We start from the raw sequence: 16,307 nt of genomic DNA, 5'->3' as shown, positions 1-16,307 counted from the left end.
AAACATTGCATAGGGGTCAAGGTATAGATTCTGGATCCAGGATGTGCCTGACCTTAAATCCTGGATCCACTCTCTATTTTGTGATCTTGGGTGAATTCCTTTACTTCCCTGTGTCTCATCTGCAGAACGGATAATGGATATAATAATAGTTGTGATGATTAAATAATTAAGTGACTATATAATGCTTTCAAAACAGGGCCTGTAGATGGTAAACAATCCCCATTCTTATTTCCTGGTTTTAGTTTGGTGATGTTTCTATCAATGTTTACCAGTATATATCCCATTTATAAAGGTACAGCTATTTTTCTCTCAAAGCTGTTCATATGAAGCAGTAGAAATAGTTCAAATCTAATATTTCATAAGTGCAAATTTTCACTAGCATTAAGAACACCAACTTCAGCTTTGGCTGAAGCTGATTTAATATGAAAGACCAACCTCAAACAGTGAAACTAATCACAGAGGGAAAGACCAGAGAATGCATGATTGATAATGTATAGATAAGCTTTATTATTATTATTTATAGGGGGAAAAGATAAGCTTTATTATTATTATTTATAGGGGGAAATGTGGACTTTATTGGGCTGCTTAGAAAACTATCCAAGGTGACAGAAAATAATGAAAAGTGGTGGAAATTCTGTATCATTAAAATTTATTCATAAATTGCTTTTACACATATTGCATAAAATAAGTATTTGTCACCAGCACTTGGATGTATTAAAAGGATTTGTTGGAAAAGGAAGGAAAATGCTTCAATGGCACAAAATTTATTTCTTTCTAGAACTGAGAGAAGCAGCAATCTCTTAACCATCGTCTATGCAAAGAATACTCATCTCATAGACTCACAGCACCTTTGGGCTGGAAAACATAAATCTGTTTATTCTATAGATTGAAAAGTGAGGCCTAGAAATCATGTATGCAGCTGGGGAGTGATGAAGACCAAACTAGGCCTCATATCACACTGAAGCCAGTCCATGAAGACTTAACCCAAAGGGAGTGTTGTATACGGAAAACAAAATTCCCTCTCAGAAATATAAATCAAAAGTTGAATGATAAAGTTTTATTATTAGTTAGAGATTAAAGAAATTTATTCAGCTCATACTTGGGTCTTTTTCTTCACCTTCTAGTTCCCATTATTTGTTTAACATGTAATGACAGAATCTCATTTTAAAAGATGCATATAACAATATGGAATATTTATTTTCATCTTTTGGCACCCTCTTTGCTACAACTGAGAAACTAGCCTGGAATCTCTTTGCTCTGGACTAGTGTGTATGAGTGGTTTTGGCAAGGCCCTCAAAGATCATACTGCACAGGTAGGCAAGTCAATAAATAAAAATAGAGAGAGAGAGTAGAAAGACAAGGTCCCTGTTCTCATGGATTTCACATTCTGATTGGAGAGATAAACAAAGAGTAAAACAACAACAAACAGGAAGAGATAATGAAGCACACTAAGCAAAAGTTTAAACTGGGTGATAGGATAGTTTCTGGTGGCAGTGGGGCAGCTCCTGGAGGAGAGGGGAGGAGGCAGGAGGAGGCAGATGTGTCATACAGAGCCAATGGCAGCTCTAAGGAAGGAATGAGGCTGGGATGTTTGAGAAAACAGAGGCTGTCAGTGATACCAAGGGTCAAAGGGTACGTTGGAAGAGTGCAGGGCAAGTAAAAGGTGGAGGATGGGCACAATAATCTTTTTAAAGAGTAGAAATAGAAACCTTAAAAGGAAGTAGAGTAGAACTTCTGGGAGGTGTTACATGACATTTTAATTTTAAATTTGGGGTCCTGAATTTAAAAGAAAATGGGAACAATGTGTATTGCTTTCTGGGAAGCAGAGCTCTGCCGCTCTGGTAGGAACATGCACTGGGTCTTCATGAAGTTAGTAAAATAGAGAGACAGCAAGTCAACAAACTGGAGTTTTGCCAAGAAGTGAGGCTAACAATGGACCAGGCATCTAGGCAGCTCAGTTGCATAGCTGGGTGGCAGAGCGGGGTTAATCAGGGTTGGGCCTTTCTGAGCAGAGGGCAAAAGATGCAGGAATTGAGAATATTAGCAAAGGAATGATCATAGTGAGAGACTATGGAATCCAAGCTGAGTAAAAAGGGAAAGTCATGAGGACGGTGGCTGATAGAGAGTAAGGTCAACTGACAGGGGAAGGGGCCTTGATGAGGTTGAAGAATTAGTGAGAACCTGAGCTTACAGGGTAAAGAGTGGTACCATAGAAGTGAGTTGTTGGAATTGATCAAGATCAAAGAGGCCTGCTGTGAAGTCCTAAAGCATTTCCACATGCATTAGAAAAAGGAAATCCCTTCTCTAATATATTTCCTTCTGCCAGAAAATTCTAGTGACAGAAACACAGATTCGTGATGCCTCTAAGCAAATATATTTCTCTGAAAGGTAGCATCATATACACTATACAATCCATAGAAATGTGGGCCAACACCAATAAAGCTATGACCATAGGACAGGTGACTGAGGTGGCTCTGCCTGTCCTGGAAACCACTGCCTGCAGAGATGCTCATCCTTCCCTATGGTACTCAAGGACCTGGGGATCATTCTCCATGGAGCAGTGCTCATATCAGGATGTACCCATATATGTGGCTATGTCCTTTATATTAAAGTATCTGTGGGCCTGTGACAGCACAGTTCATTCAAAGACCAAAAGCAAGAGAGTATGCTAAAAATGTGGTCTTTCTTTTACATAAAATTTGGAACAATCTATTTTTCCATATAAACTGATAACCTAAAAAATTACATACAGTTAGCCTTTTGTATCCATGGGTTCTGTATCTGTGGCTTCAACCAATCCTGTATTGAAATATTTGGAAAAAACCCTGACTCTGTATTGAAACTGTATAGACTTTTTTCCTGGTCATTATTCTTTAAACAAAAAAAAAGTATAATAACAATTTACATTGTATTAGGTATTATGAGTAATCTAGATATGGTTTAAATGATACAGGAGGAAGTGCATAGGTTTTATGCAAATACTGGTTCAGGAAGTGTAAGCTTAGACAAGAGATAGCAAAGGTGCCATCTTCCCCTGCAGTATGAATGGGGTTTCAGGTGCCATATGTGACAGATTTCTGAATGGGAGCATGTGACAACTGCCTGCATGTAAGGGAGAAAGGAGGCAAGAAGAGGGAGGAGGCAAGGCTGTTAGGGGTTTCTAGATGTGGAGATGAGTTGGTGATTGCTAATTCCTAAGAATACAATACACTGGGGGGCAGGGTAAGTGCAAGCATATAGGTTTCCTCATTGAAAAACACCATCAAAATACTTCACTACCAAAAAAACCAACCGACCAAACAAAAAAAAAAAAAAAAAAAACCTACATATTCCACTTTTTGACTGTCTCCTGTCTCTTTTACTTTATGATTTATGGAATAATTTACTACTGGGCCCACAAAGAATGAGCAATCTAACAACCCATTCTCTATGAATATTCTTTTATTACATAAATTACATGACCCTATACATTAAAAAATTGACTAATTTAGATTTTCTTTGTCCATATGTTTCAAGCCAAGCATTTAATTATTAACAGGACTATTTCCAAGATCCACTAAGAGAAGAATTATGAGCTCCAAGTTATTAGGTGGAATTATTTTCAGAACTAAAAAAATCAGTATGGAATTAATCTAATGCATCTGTAGCTTAAACTGTGTAGAGATGAGGACAGGTAGATTCAGATATGCCTCTAGAAGGCAAAGCATGCCTCTTATTGATCATATAACTCTTTTCTTTCACTCTTTCAACACAACTTTATGGGGTGCCTATGGTCTGGGAATGTAATGGTGGACAAAGCAAATACGGTTCCTGTACGTATGAAGTTTCTCGTCCAGTGGGGGACAAACAGTTAACAAAAGATAAATAGACATTGTGAGAAGGGCCACGAAAAAAAATGAAATAAGGTGCTGCAAAGAATAACCAGGGAATCTGAGTGCAGTGGCAAACATCTGTAATTCCAGTGACTTGGGAGGATCACAAGTTCAAAGCCAGCCTTAGCAGCTTAGCAGGCACTAAGCAACTCTATCTCAAAAAATAAAAAATATAAAAAAGGGTTGGGGGTGTGGCACAGTGGTAAAATGCCTCTGGGTTCAATCTCTGGTACTAAAAACCAATCAACTAACAAACAAAATTAAAAAAGAATAACCAGGAAAACATTTCAGATCTGAATTACAGTTAAATGAGTGTGATAAGTTGGAGTGGAAGGGTGAGCATAAAGACATTTTTTTTTTTAAAACTCATGATTTAACCCAGAGTACTTTACCACTGAGCTACACCTCCAGTTATTTTTATTTTGAGACAGTATCTTACTTAAGTTGCCTAGGGTTTCACTAAATTGCTGAGGTTGGTCTTGAATTTGTGATTCTCCTGTCTCAGCTTCCTCCAAGTTGCTGGGATTACAGGTGTGCACCACCACACCTGGCACACAAAGATTTTTTAAACAGAAGGAATAGACAGGTACTGTGAAATATGTCCGAAATCCAAGGTACCCAGGAGGCTGAGACAGGAAGATCACAAGTTCAAGGACAGCCTGGGAAACTTAGTGAGACCCTGTCTCACAATAAAAATAAAAAGACTAGTAGAGTACCCCTAGGTTCAACCCTTAGTACTGCAAAACAAATAAACAAACAAAAACACCAGAAAAAATAAGTAGGAGTTGAGGAAAAGCCAGGAAAGCTAGCAATACAAAATATGGCAGAAGCTGAAGAAGAAGGCAGGGGATATAATATTTATTCAGAATCCCTATTATGTGATCAGCACTGTGGAGAAAATATTTTTTTCATGTATCACTTCAGCAAATGGTGTTTTAAATTGTCATCATTTAAGCTAAAATTAGTCCCTTAAGTATAACATTAAAAAAAAAAAAGTGCCTATGTAGTGAATTCTGTGGTGCTCTATCCAGAACAATCTCTTCAGGAATAAGGTACTTAATCCCACAGGCTCTGGGAGCAGGAAGCCTGGCTTGGAAGAAGGATCTCAGTTGAGGTCCTCAGCACAGACCTCAGTGGGGTGGGAGTAAGCAGAAAGACTGGTCAGAGCAGAGTATAGAGACCAGGCGCTCTTACCTTAAGGCACTGCAACTCTAAGGGGTCACCCTAGTTCCAGAACTCACCAGGGAACCCATGTAGGCCTTGATAGAAAGATATTAACCCACCTACTTTTTTCACCCCTCAAAAAGTACTTACTCCCCAGGAAACTTCCTGCATGGAAACCTGTCTCAGTTTATTGCCCAGAGAATCTGACCAAAGAGAGCATATAAATACACACACACACACACACACACACACACACACACTCTCTCTCTCTCTCTCTCTCTCTTTCTATATATATAATTTTACAAAATATAAATTTATTTATATATATATATATATAAATAAATATAAATAATTTTATATGCAATATTCCAAAGAGCTGCTTCCTGTTTAATATCTGCAGGCAATTTGATAATGGGAATGGTGATGAAGATGATGATGATGGCGACCTCCACAGAAACCACAGAGCACTCATCTGTGTCAGGCTCTATTCTGGGAACTTTATGTGCATGCATAGTTCATTTAATCCTCACAACAATATTTTAAGTGACAGGTACTATTAGTATAACATTTAATGAACTATGAACCTAGAGCTAGGGAGGTGAAATGACTGGCTCACGGTCGCACACCAGATGCAAGGCAGAACTGAGTCTGGAATCCAGTCACTCTAGGTCTGAGCTCTTGGTCATCCTGCGCACTGTTTCCCTCAGGCCCACTCATTTCAGTTGGACATTCAATTCTGTTCTCTATTCCTGTGGTTTCCTGTGATTTAACACCACCCGAAACCAACAAACAAAAACCTTGTTTTTAAATTTTTATGCTTATACTTAAATCGAATGCTTATTAGTAATTTGTTATAAGAAGTTAAATAGAAGAAATTCTATTAGTCCTATTAAATAAGAATCTGAAAGGAAATTCTAAGTAGTCTAAGATCCAATTTTAAGATTCATTTCAGTAGTTCTTATATTTAGCTAACTGCAAAGAAGATTAATATTAATTTAAAATTAAAAGATGAGAATATTGTGGTAGATGAAAACTTGTATTTTCATAGCTGTGTATTTTAATTTAGTTGTTTCTTCCACCTCAGTTTCCCTGATATTACAGAAGGATTTACAATCTGATCTTTTAGGGAAATAACAGGTAAAAATTGGAAGACCTTACCTGTCCAATAATGAGAGGAACCACAACAGTCATAAAAAGCTGAGAAAAAATCGATGTAAAAGGCACAGTAGAGGATGAGCCAAGCTGCAAAATTAGAAAAATAGGAGTTAGAACTACTCTGAATCAATTATTAAATATTACTGTTAATTAAGTAATGTAATAAATTTCATTTCCACAAATTTCTCTCACAGACACCAAATATTTGGTAGATTTCAACAAAGTGAATTACCTCAAATTTTTAAAATTTAAAACAAAATAGACTGTTAGGTATTTTAATATATAATTTTATTAGTGGATTATGGTTGAGAAAAAATTATTTTGCCATTAATTTTTAATCCCTTCAAATTACTTATTATTAAATACATTTCTAAAAAATATTAAATACATTTCTATGTCCATACTGTCATATACCATGACATTTCACCTACAATCAAAATGTGTGTGATTTTTTATTTCATCTGTTCATAGACACATAAAAGAAACAAGCATGTCTCATTCTCTTACGATGATATCTTATTTTTGTAAATGAAAAACTTCTAACTTTCCTTGTCCTTCAAGTCGAAGACAATAAATCTCAGAGTCTTCAAAATTTATTTTCGCACAAGGTCTAATAAATGGGAAATCCTAATGCCTAACTTACTTTACAACTTAAAATTTCAATCTCTCTCTCCTAAATTTGTATGTCTTAATATTGTTCCTAACTCCCATTTTTCCTTCTTCATTTTTGGTTGTTTCTTCTCAAAATTGCAATCTCAGCTTCATAAAGATTCTACTCCCTGTAGCATAGGAGTGTCGAACTAGGTACACAGTTGCACACGCATATTAGTCTCACCATCAGGCATTGCTAAGTCTTCCTGTGAACTGCCTCATCTTTGTTAGTACTTCCTCTTGGCTCTCAGATCTCTCTGACAAACAGCAGCCTGCTTCTCTCTTTCTTGAGTCCCGGGCAGCCAGGGCGTCCCAAACCATCAATGGTGCTTTCCTTGGCCCTTGGAACTTCCTTTTTGCCCTTATCCTACAGATCCAATCTCAATTTCATATCGACCTAAGTTCAGTTAACTTAGAAATATCTTTTGGAAAATCATTTTGTGAAAGGACACTGGAGATGACTGAGGGCACAGAATGTCAGATAAAGCAAATCAAATATTTACATAAATAAAGTTAACAGCTCAGAATGAAATGATGTAAGACCAATGTTTTCACTGATTTCTGATTTTTTGCATGAATCATTTACCAAAATCTTTTCTCTATATTGGTGTATTTTATAAAACTGTCACCATCCTCAGTCCCCATATACAAGACACAATGACTTAAGGCATCTTGCCCACCAGTGGCCCACGCCATTTGATATTAGCTTCAACATTGACCCTTGGCTGTCATTTTCACCCCTAAAACTGTAGCTTCAGCCCTTTCCCTCTGGAACAGATATAAAGTGAAAAATGAAGAAAGTCAAGCAGAAAAAATGAAACCGATGAAGGACAGGATTCCTGGAGTGTTGACAGCTACCTGGCTGTTAGCCATTTCTTTTTATGCCAAACTAAAATAGTAAAAGCTAACAATTATACCCTATCTTACAGCAACTATGTCTTTGAAGCACAAGGTGCTTAACAAATATATTTTCTCCATAAATATTAGCCTTACATTTGTTCCTGGAGTAAGAATTGAAATAAAGAAAAACATTTCATGACAAATCGAGGCACCACATGAATAGAAAAAATAAATCTTAATGAACCAAGTTTTCAAGTTTAACACCATCCGTCTCAATGCTCTATTCATAAGGTTTACAATGCATGGAGAGAGGCATGGAATTTAGAGGTATGGTGTTCACATAAGAGTTGACCATTTCTACCTGGACCCTCATGACTCATCTCCTATATCTCTGGCTCCTCCTTCTACCTCAACATAAATTTATGTTTTTAAAATTTTTAAATGAATAACATATCAAGCAATATTCCTTCTCTAAGTCCAGTGGAATAACGAAGAACTAATTTTGACTTTGGTTTTAAAACTATTATGTATTGCATTTATTTTTATTAGTGCCTTTTATTAGTTACACATAACAGTGGGGTTCATGTTGACATATTTATAAATGTACATAGCATAGTTTTCTCTACCTTGATTCTTAGTACTTCTTTTTTCCCTCCCCTCTTCCCTCTCACTTGGTCTCCTGCTTCTACTCTACAGATCTCCCTTCTGTTTTCTAGACATCCCCCTTTTTTATTCTTTTTTCTCTCTAGCTTCCCTGTATGACAGAAAATATTCCACACTCAACTTTCTGAGTCTGGTTTATTTCATTTAGCAATGTTATCCAGTTCCATTCTTTCACCAACAAAATTATATAATTCCATTGTTCTTTTTTAAAAAATATTTTTAGTTGAATATGGACATAATACCTTTATTTTATTTATTTTTATGTGGTGCTTAGGATGGAACCCAGTGCCTTACACGGGCTAGGCAAGCGCTCTACCACTGAGCCACAAACCCCAGCCCCATTCATTGTTCTTTATGGCTGAGTAGAATTCTATTGTGTGTTTATATATAAATCTCTCTCTATATATATACACACACACACCATATTTTCTTTATCCCATTAGTTTATTGATGGGCACCTAGGCTGGTCCCATAACTTGGCTATTGTGGATTGTGCTGTTATAAACATTGATGTGCTTGTACCACCACATAATATATTGATTTTAGTTCTTTTGGTAAGTACCAAGGAGTGGGAGAGCTGAGTCATATGGTGGTTCCATTCCTAGTCTTTTGGGGAATCACTACTTTCCAAATTAGTTGTACTAATCTCCAGTCCCACCAACAATGTATAAGTATACCCCTTTCTCCACATCCTCAGAAGCAGTTATGGTTATTTGTATTCTTCATGATTGTCAGTTTAACTGGGGTAAGATAAAATCTCAGTGTAGTTTGATTTGCATCTCTCTGATTGTTTTAAGCATGCTGAACATTTTTTCATATATTTGTTGGCCATTTGTATTTCTTCTTTTGAGAAATATCTCTTTAGATACTTTGCCTACTTATTAAGTCATTAGTTTTTAAACTTCTCCATTTATCACATAATAGGCTAATCATGTGCTCAGTGTTCCAAAACTTTATGCTACGAGAAGACAGTGGAACAAGGCAATGGACCGAGGAGGAGGGTGTCCATGACCCCAAGATGCTTCTGACCTCTGACTTACTCGACTGAAAATACAGGTTGGAGTGGCCCTTCTCTGAGTCACTGTCAGATGAGAGATCAGAGTGAGCCACAGATGAAATTAACAGGGTACCCAAAGCCAGATAAGGGATGGTAGGGGTGCTGGGGAGCAAATCCCTCTGGATGAGTCCCTTAGAAGTGGCTCTGAAAGGATGGAAACCTCAGGACTGAAGTCTGATTTGGCATAAGTCCTTTCTTTTGAATTGGCCACCAGACCTGTCGCTGTGGTCAGAGTGAAGATGCAGAGGTGCCCTTGGGAAGTTTCTGATGCTGTGAAGTGCCCTGGCATCCAGAAGAAAGAAGAGTGAGCATCTGGCTCAGGGCAGCATATGAGAACATGACTAGCAAAGTACGAGACCTGATTATTTTGTATGCAGGGTTGATCTTAATGAAAGCAGAAGGAAATATGCTGCCTAGGATATTTAGTTCTTCATATTTTAATGAGGAACCAGTTGTGGCTTCTATTGTAAAGACTAGTGGGGCTTGGAAGAAGCATCAATAATTTGCAGGTAAAGTCTGCAGGTTCAGAGTCATCTTGTATTAAGCAAGAGCTCTGGGCTTTACTGAACTACCCTGGCAGATTTCAGTATGTCTCCTACCGCCAAGCCAGGCTTTAAGATACAGTGTGTTAAACAAGCAATCCGGTCACTGGCTAATTTCTTACAGGAATGTGGTACTTTAAAGCAGAGGACTCACAAGAAGGTTGGTTTCCACATCTTATGCTGAGAAGAAATGATTTATGAAAACTCAGTCTGTGGGAATTTAGGACCTTGGTGTTCAATCATTTCAGTAGTGACCGTGTGCTGCCCGTTCTCAGGGGATGCTCTCAGCACTGGGATATAACAGTGGACAAAATGTAAAACCCCTCCTCTCAAGGGGCTGTTTTTCATAGAAAGTCGAGGTCTACACACATGCCTGCCCATCCCAAGTACACATGAACTACTCTCTCTGGAATGTAATTTCCCCACTTACAACTGGCAGGTTTTTAATCTTTCCAAGACTCAGTTTTTAGGAATCTTTTAAAAAAACTTCTCCCAAGATGCTGAATTGCACCTTCCTCTTTTGTGAACCACTGTCCTCTGCATTTCCATTGAACCTCTTGGCATCCTCAGTTGTTCTTGTTTACAAATGGTCTCTCCCTAGAGATGGTATTCTCCTTCAGGTCAGAACACTACTTATTCACAATTTACATCTAGGGCAGTGGTTCTCAAACTCTAGCACATCAGAAACATCCGGGGGGCTAGTTAAAACACAAACACAAATTACATTTGGAAAAATAAGAAGCCAAGGATAGCCAAAGAAATCCTTAGCGAGAAAAATGAAGCAGGAGACATCAATCACAATACCAGTCCTTAAATTATATTACAGAGCTATAGTAATAAAAACAGCATGGTGTTGGCAACAAATCAGACATGAAGACCAATGGAACAGAACAGAAGACACACACACACATACACACACACACACACACAAAAAAAAACAACAACAAAAAAACACACCTCATATAAATATACTTATTTCAAACTAGACAAAGGTGCCATAAACATCATTTGAAAATATAGCCTCTTTAGCAAATGGTGTTGGGAAAACTAGAAATCCATTTATAGTAAGAGTTTAACTCCTATCTCTCATCCTGCACAAAACTCAACTCAAAGTAGATCAAGGGCCTATGCATTAGACCAGAGTCCCTGTGCCTCTGAGAAGAAAATGTAGGCCCAGCTCTTCACTGTGTCAGCTTAGGAACTGACTTCTTCAACAAGACTTGTAAAGCACAAGAAGTAAAACCAAGAATCAATAATGGAACGGTATCAAATTAAAGAGTTTTTTATAGCAAAGGAAAAAATTAAGAGTGTGAAGAGAGAGCCTAAAGAATGGGAGAAATCTTTGCCACCTGCACCTTAGATAGAGCATCAATCTACAGGATATTCAAAAAACTTAAAAAAAAATTAACATCCAAACAAATACCCCAGTCAATAAATGGGCAAAGGAACTGAACAGATACTTCACAGAAGAAGAAACACAAATGGTCAACAAATATATGAAAAAATGTTCAACATCTCTAGCATTTGCAAAATGAAAATTATCAAGGATGCAAGCAACAACAAATGTTGGCAAGGATATAGGGGAAAAGGTTCACTCATACACTGCTGGTGGGACTGAAAATTGGTGTAAACACTCTGGAAAGCAGTATGGAGATTCCTTAAAAAACTTGGAATGGAACCACCATGTGACCCAGGTATCCCACTCCTTAGCTACACTCAAAGGACTTAAAATCAGTACACTACAGAACACAACCACACTGATGTTTATAGCAGCTTAATTCACAATGGATAAAGAAAATGTGAGATATATACACAATGGAATAGTACTCAGCCATATAGAAGAATGACTTTATGACTTTTGTTGATAAATGGATGGATCTGGAGATTATCATGCTAAGTGAAATAAGCCAATCCCCAAAGACCAAAGACCAAATATTCTCTCTAGTATATAACTTCAAACACACAAAAAGGATGGGAAGGGGGAAGAATAAAAGTTCAGTGAATTAGAGAAAGGGAAATGAAGGGAAGGAAGTGGGGATAGAAAAAGGAAAGACAGTTGAATGAATCTGATGTAACTTTCCTGTGTTCATATATGAATGCACCAAAGTGAAACTCCACATCTTATACAGCCACAAAAATAGGATCCTAAATAGAATAAGTTATACTCCGTGTATGTATAATATGTCAAAATATACTCTACTGCCAGGTATATCTAAAAAGAAAGTATAACTAACACACACACACACACACACACACATAGCCTGGCCCCACCCTTAAGAGTTTCTGATTCAGAAAGCCTAAGGAGAATATGGGGGAGGGTAGAATGGTGAGAATTTGCATTTCTAATAAAGGTTCCAGGAGGTGGTGCTGTTAAGCTGAGGTTCACACTTTGAGAACCAGTACTCTAGCACCACATAGTAGGTACTCAATAAATCTGTTAATTAGTGAATGGCTACAATAAGTAGGTTAAAAAAAAGGAGCTTGACAAGGTTTCCTTTCCATTCTTCCAACTCCATTCAGCTGAGTTACAAAGTTCCACTCAACTCATAACCTAAGAAAGGATCACACTGGCCTCCCACCCCATTGTGTCCTATAAATACATCAGCGACATTTTTTGTGCACTTCTATGTGGCAGTCACTGCTTTTCAATGCTAAATGTGTGTCCAACAGTTTAATATTCAGCACTCCCTTGAGAGAAACTAGTTCCTACCCCCATTTTCATATGAGGCAACAGTGACACAAGTTAAACAACTTGGCCCGGGTCATGAAAGTTCGAAGAGACAAAGCCAGGATCTAAATCCAGAAATGTAGCTCCAAAGCCCTCTCACTTCATCCTACGGCTCCACTGCATATTAATTACAGACGACACAGGCACCAGAGATGGGGAAGGGGACAGAGTGGAAGCCCAAACTGGCCTCTCCTTTCCTCACCGATGTGAGAATGGCAGGGGTGGGGGAGGCGAGGGGGTTTGGGGGAGGCATGCAGGAGCACATGTGTCCATCTGCCTCCATGGGTTGGGGAACAGGTTCCTTTCTCAACTGGGGTTCCTGATCTGAATTACAGGAAGCAGGAGATGATGTGAGTGGCTATTTTCTCAACACTGCCAAGGAGGGTAGTGACTGGTAGGGCTGGGGTGGGGTAGATGCCTCACAGAGGAGTTAATGCAGTGCACACACTGGATGCCGTAGGGCATTAGGGCCTCATTTTCTAACCTGGCAGAGAAGGGCTAAGTGGAAGCAGGACTGACTGCCATCAATCCACTCAATTTAGAAATTATTTCATTTGTAAAGAATCGGGGAGTTGAGTCGGTAAATATTTTGGGGCCAAACTAACCAGACTCAGGAAGACAAACGAGTGACAATTTCTGATGAAGAGACGCTGACTGTCTGCAGAATCACACTTATCAACCAGCAGTTAGAAAACAGATGGTGCGTTTTAAATCACTCCTGTAAGTGAGCTGACCTGTAAACTGTCATTAATGCACAGGGTCTTCACTGGCTCTGCTGTGTAATCAGCCTTTTATCTCCTATCAGGGAAATCCATTAGCCACAGGCAACACCACTATTGTGTCTCTTCTCAGCTATTAAAACATTATTGTATTAAATAATTCACCCTTGATGATTGGCCTTCACTTTCATTAGCATCATATTCAGGGGAAAATAAGAATAGATATTTACAGTTTATACCATAGAACGATGAACATGAAACCTCTCTGGCTAGAAAATCAGGAAGCAGCAGCTTCAGGCATAGAACAGGATTTGTTCCTTTCCCACCCCATTTCCATTCTCCCTACAGGGCCAAGAACCCTAGCCCCGGGGGAAGGAGGACAGGGAGGGACAAGCTGTCTATCCCATCTAACTCTTGCACCTGCTTTCTTGCAGACACACTCAGACTCATATCTCCTTCCTGTTCCAAAACCAAGCATTTAGACAGGAGAAGGGAGAGTCTCCCAAATCTTTCCAGAATTCTGCCTTTCCCCATGAACTACGGTTCTGTCTCTCCTGCATTCCCTGTGCCCCTTCCTCACAGGGATACCTGCAAACTAAGTTGACTACTTATACACAATTGATGAGTTACGTGTATATCAGGTGACGGACTCAATGTGAAAATGATGACAACTTTATCAACATTAGGAAAAATGGTGGTTATACAGTCATAATGATTCAGTTGCTTGCATCAAACTAGAATTGGGTTATCGCATAGAAGGAGTATTTAAGTAGAAGAATTGATCTTTTTCTAGCCAAGTGGTCTTTTTTTCTTCTCTGAGAAATCAAGAACAAAATAGGCTTTAATGACTTTTTTAAAGATAAAAAATTACATAGAACATGGCTTCACTTTTGTTTATATGCAAATGTGTACTTTCTATTTTATTGAGGTATAACTGACAATATCACATAATTCAAGGTATATGACATGAGGCTTTGATATATGTAAACTATGAAATATTCACCCCAGTCAAGCTGTTTAACATATCTATCATCTCATCTAGTTTGATTTTTATTTATTTGGTGAGAATACTTAAGATCTACTCTTAACAAGTTTTAATTGTGCAATAAATGATTACTAACTAAAGAAACCATGCTGAAATGCCACAAGGTGTCTAGAACTTATTCACCTTACAATGGCAACTTTTTTTCTTTAAGTATTTTTATTAGTTATTGATGGACCTTTATTTATTTATTTGCTTATATGTGGTGCTGAGACTCGAACCCAGTGCCTCACACATGCTAGGCAAGCACTCTATCACTGAGCCACAACCCCAGCTCTACAACGGCAACTTGGTACCTAGTTCTCCTGCCCCAAACCCTGTACCTCTCTTCTACTAAGTTTCTATGAGTTTGACTTTTTTAGATTGTTCACATTAAGTGAGATCATGCAGCATGCAGTATTTGTCTTTCTGGCTTATTTAATTTACCTTAAAATCCTCCAGCTTTACACGTGTTGTAATTTAATAACACGTAAAATGCTAGTTTAAAATGTAAGATGAAAAGATTACCTTCCATAATTTTGATAGAAACTTTTTTTTTTTTCAGTGCTGGGGCTGGAACTTAGGGCCTTGTACATACTTAAAACCTCAATCTACCACTGAGCTATGGCCCCAGCTCTGATGGAAACTTAATGGTCACGGTCATGATTTGGGTTACAATAAACTGTAAATTGATATTTTCTAACATAAAGAGGGCAGCTTCCAGGACATGGAGAGCAGAGGCAGATACACACAGAGGCGTCAAGGAACAAACTTTACTCCCTATTCCCTGACAAAAGGCTTGATCTTGTCCATCTGGAATCTGTTTTGGAACCAGAGCTTCTCAATTTACTCCCTCAAATAGAACAAATGCTTACGTTCCTTTAGGAGGGTGCTCAAGGCTTGGTAACCAACAGGTTAGTGCAATGGCTCCCACTCTGGCAGGACCCTATGCCCCCCAGAGCTGGTGCTAGAGGGGGACCAAAGGGTAAGGGAGAAGGAGGCTAAGAGATAGCTGCCGCCAGCTCATTTTGTGTCTCCACCTCACTCCTGTTAGGTCACAGGAGTTTCAGGCCAGCAATGAATTTGATATCTCTGGTCACTGGTCCTTAAGAGGGGAAGGAGTTGATCAATGTCACCTCTAATGCGTTTGAAAGTTGCTTAGAAGGCTTCTCCTTGCATTCCCTCCCCAATTATGGGTCAGTAAGGTGGGGAGCCCTGGCACGAGCATTTATTAGTTACCACTGGTTATTGTTCTTCACTAAATTCTGAGAACAACCTCTCTGTGATTTACACATGCAGTAAGAAGACAAGCTATTAAGGACTCCAAGAGGAGAAGATTCATCTTCACCTTCTTTAGAAACAAACACTCTGGGCAAGAGGCTGAGAAACTGGCTCCTCTGAGGAGCAACTGGGGCAAATGGCTAGTTCCTCTTTGAGTGCTTTATGTTTATTTTTAACATTCTATGTATCTCACACATGTGACCATCAATTATGCAACCACAATTGAGAACACAGTATAAAAAATAATCCCCGTATTATACATGACATTAATGGCTGTATATATTACTTTTGTTGATGGTGATGCAATTAAAAATTTTTTATCACAGGCAGCCAATTACCAGGGAAATAATTGTTGATTATAGATTCAAAGGCCACCCCTGATCTTTCTGACCCAGACCTCTCCCTTCTATGAATTTCTATTAAACTCAGTCTGAATGACAGTTTAACAGTTACTTTTTTCTCTAAATTCTTCCCATATTCTTTATTCCTGTTTACCCACAATAAGCAATAATTATGCCTCATTCTTCTTTGTCTCCCACATTACTTAGATTACAGATGTTTAAGAAACAGTAACTGAATGCTGATAATATATCTTAAAAAGAAACTGTGTCTCC

The 16,307-nt window shown here is 38.3% G+C and overlaps 1 protein-coding gene across 4 annotated transcripts in view; it reads right to left on the bottom strand.

Moving 5' to 3' along the window:
• Slc10a7 (solute carrier family 10 member 7) overlaps positions 1-16,307 on the bottom strand; it is a 240,062-nt gene that overhangs the window by 43,680 nt on the left and 180,075 nt on the right. For all 4 annotated transcript variants that reach the window (XM_027926759.2, XM_071614635.1, XM_071614636.1 and 1 more), the window contains one exon: positions 6,195-6,278. In XM_027926759.2, the coding sequence (XP_027782560.2) occupies positions 6,195-6,278 (84 nt within the window). The remainder of the gene's footprint in view (positions 1-6,194; positions 6,279-16,307) is intronic.

This window comes from Marmota flaviventris, chromosome 7, assembly GCF_047511675.1.
Source record: "Marmota flaviventris isolate mMarFla1 chromosome 7, mMarFla1.hap1, whole genome shotgun sequence".
NCBI lineage: Eukaryota > Metazoa > Chordata > Mammalia > Rodentia > Sciuridae > Marmota > Marmota flaviventris.
Note: the sequence above shows the minus strand (reverse complement) of the source record. Positions and strands in the feature narration are given on the sequence as shown.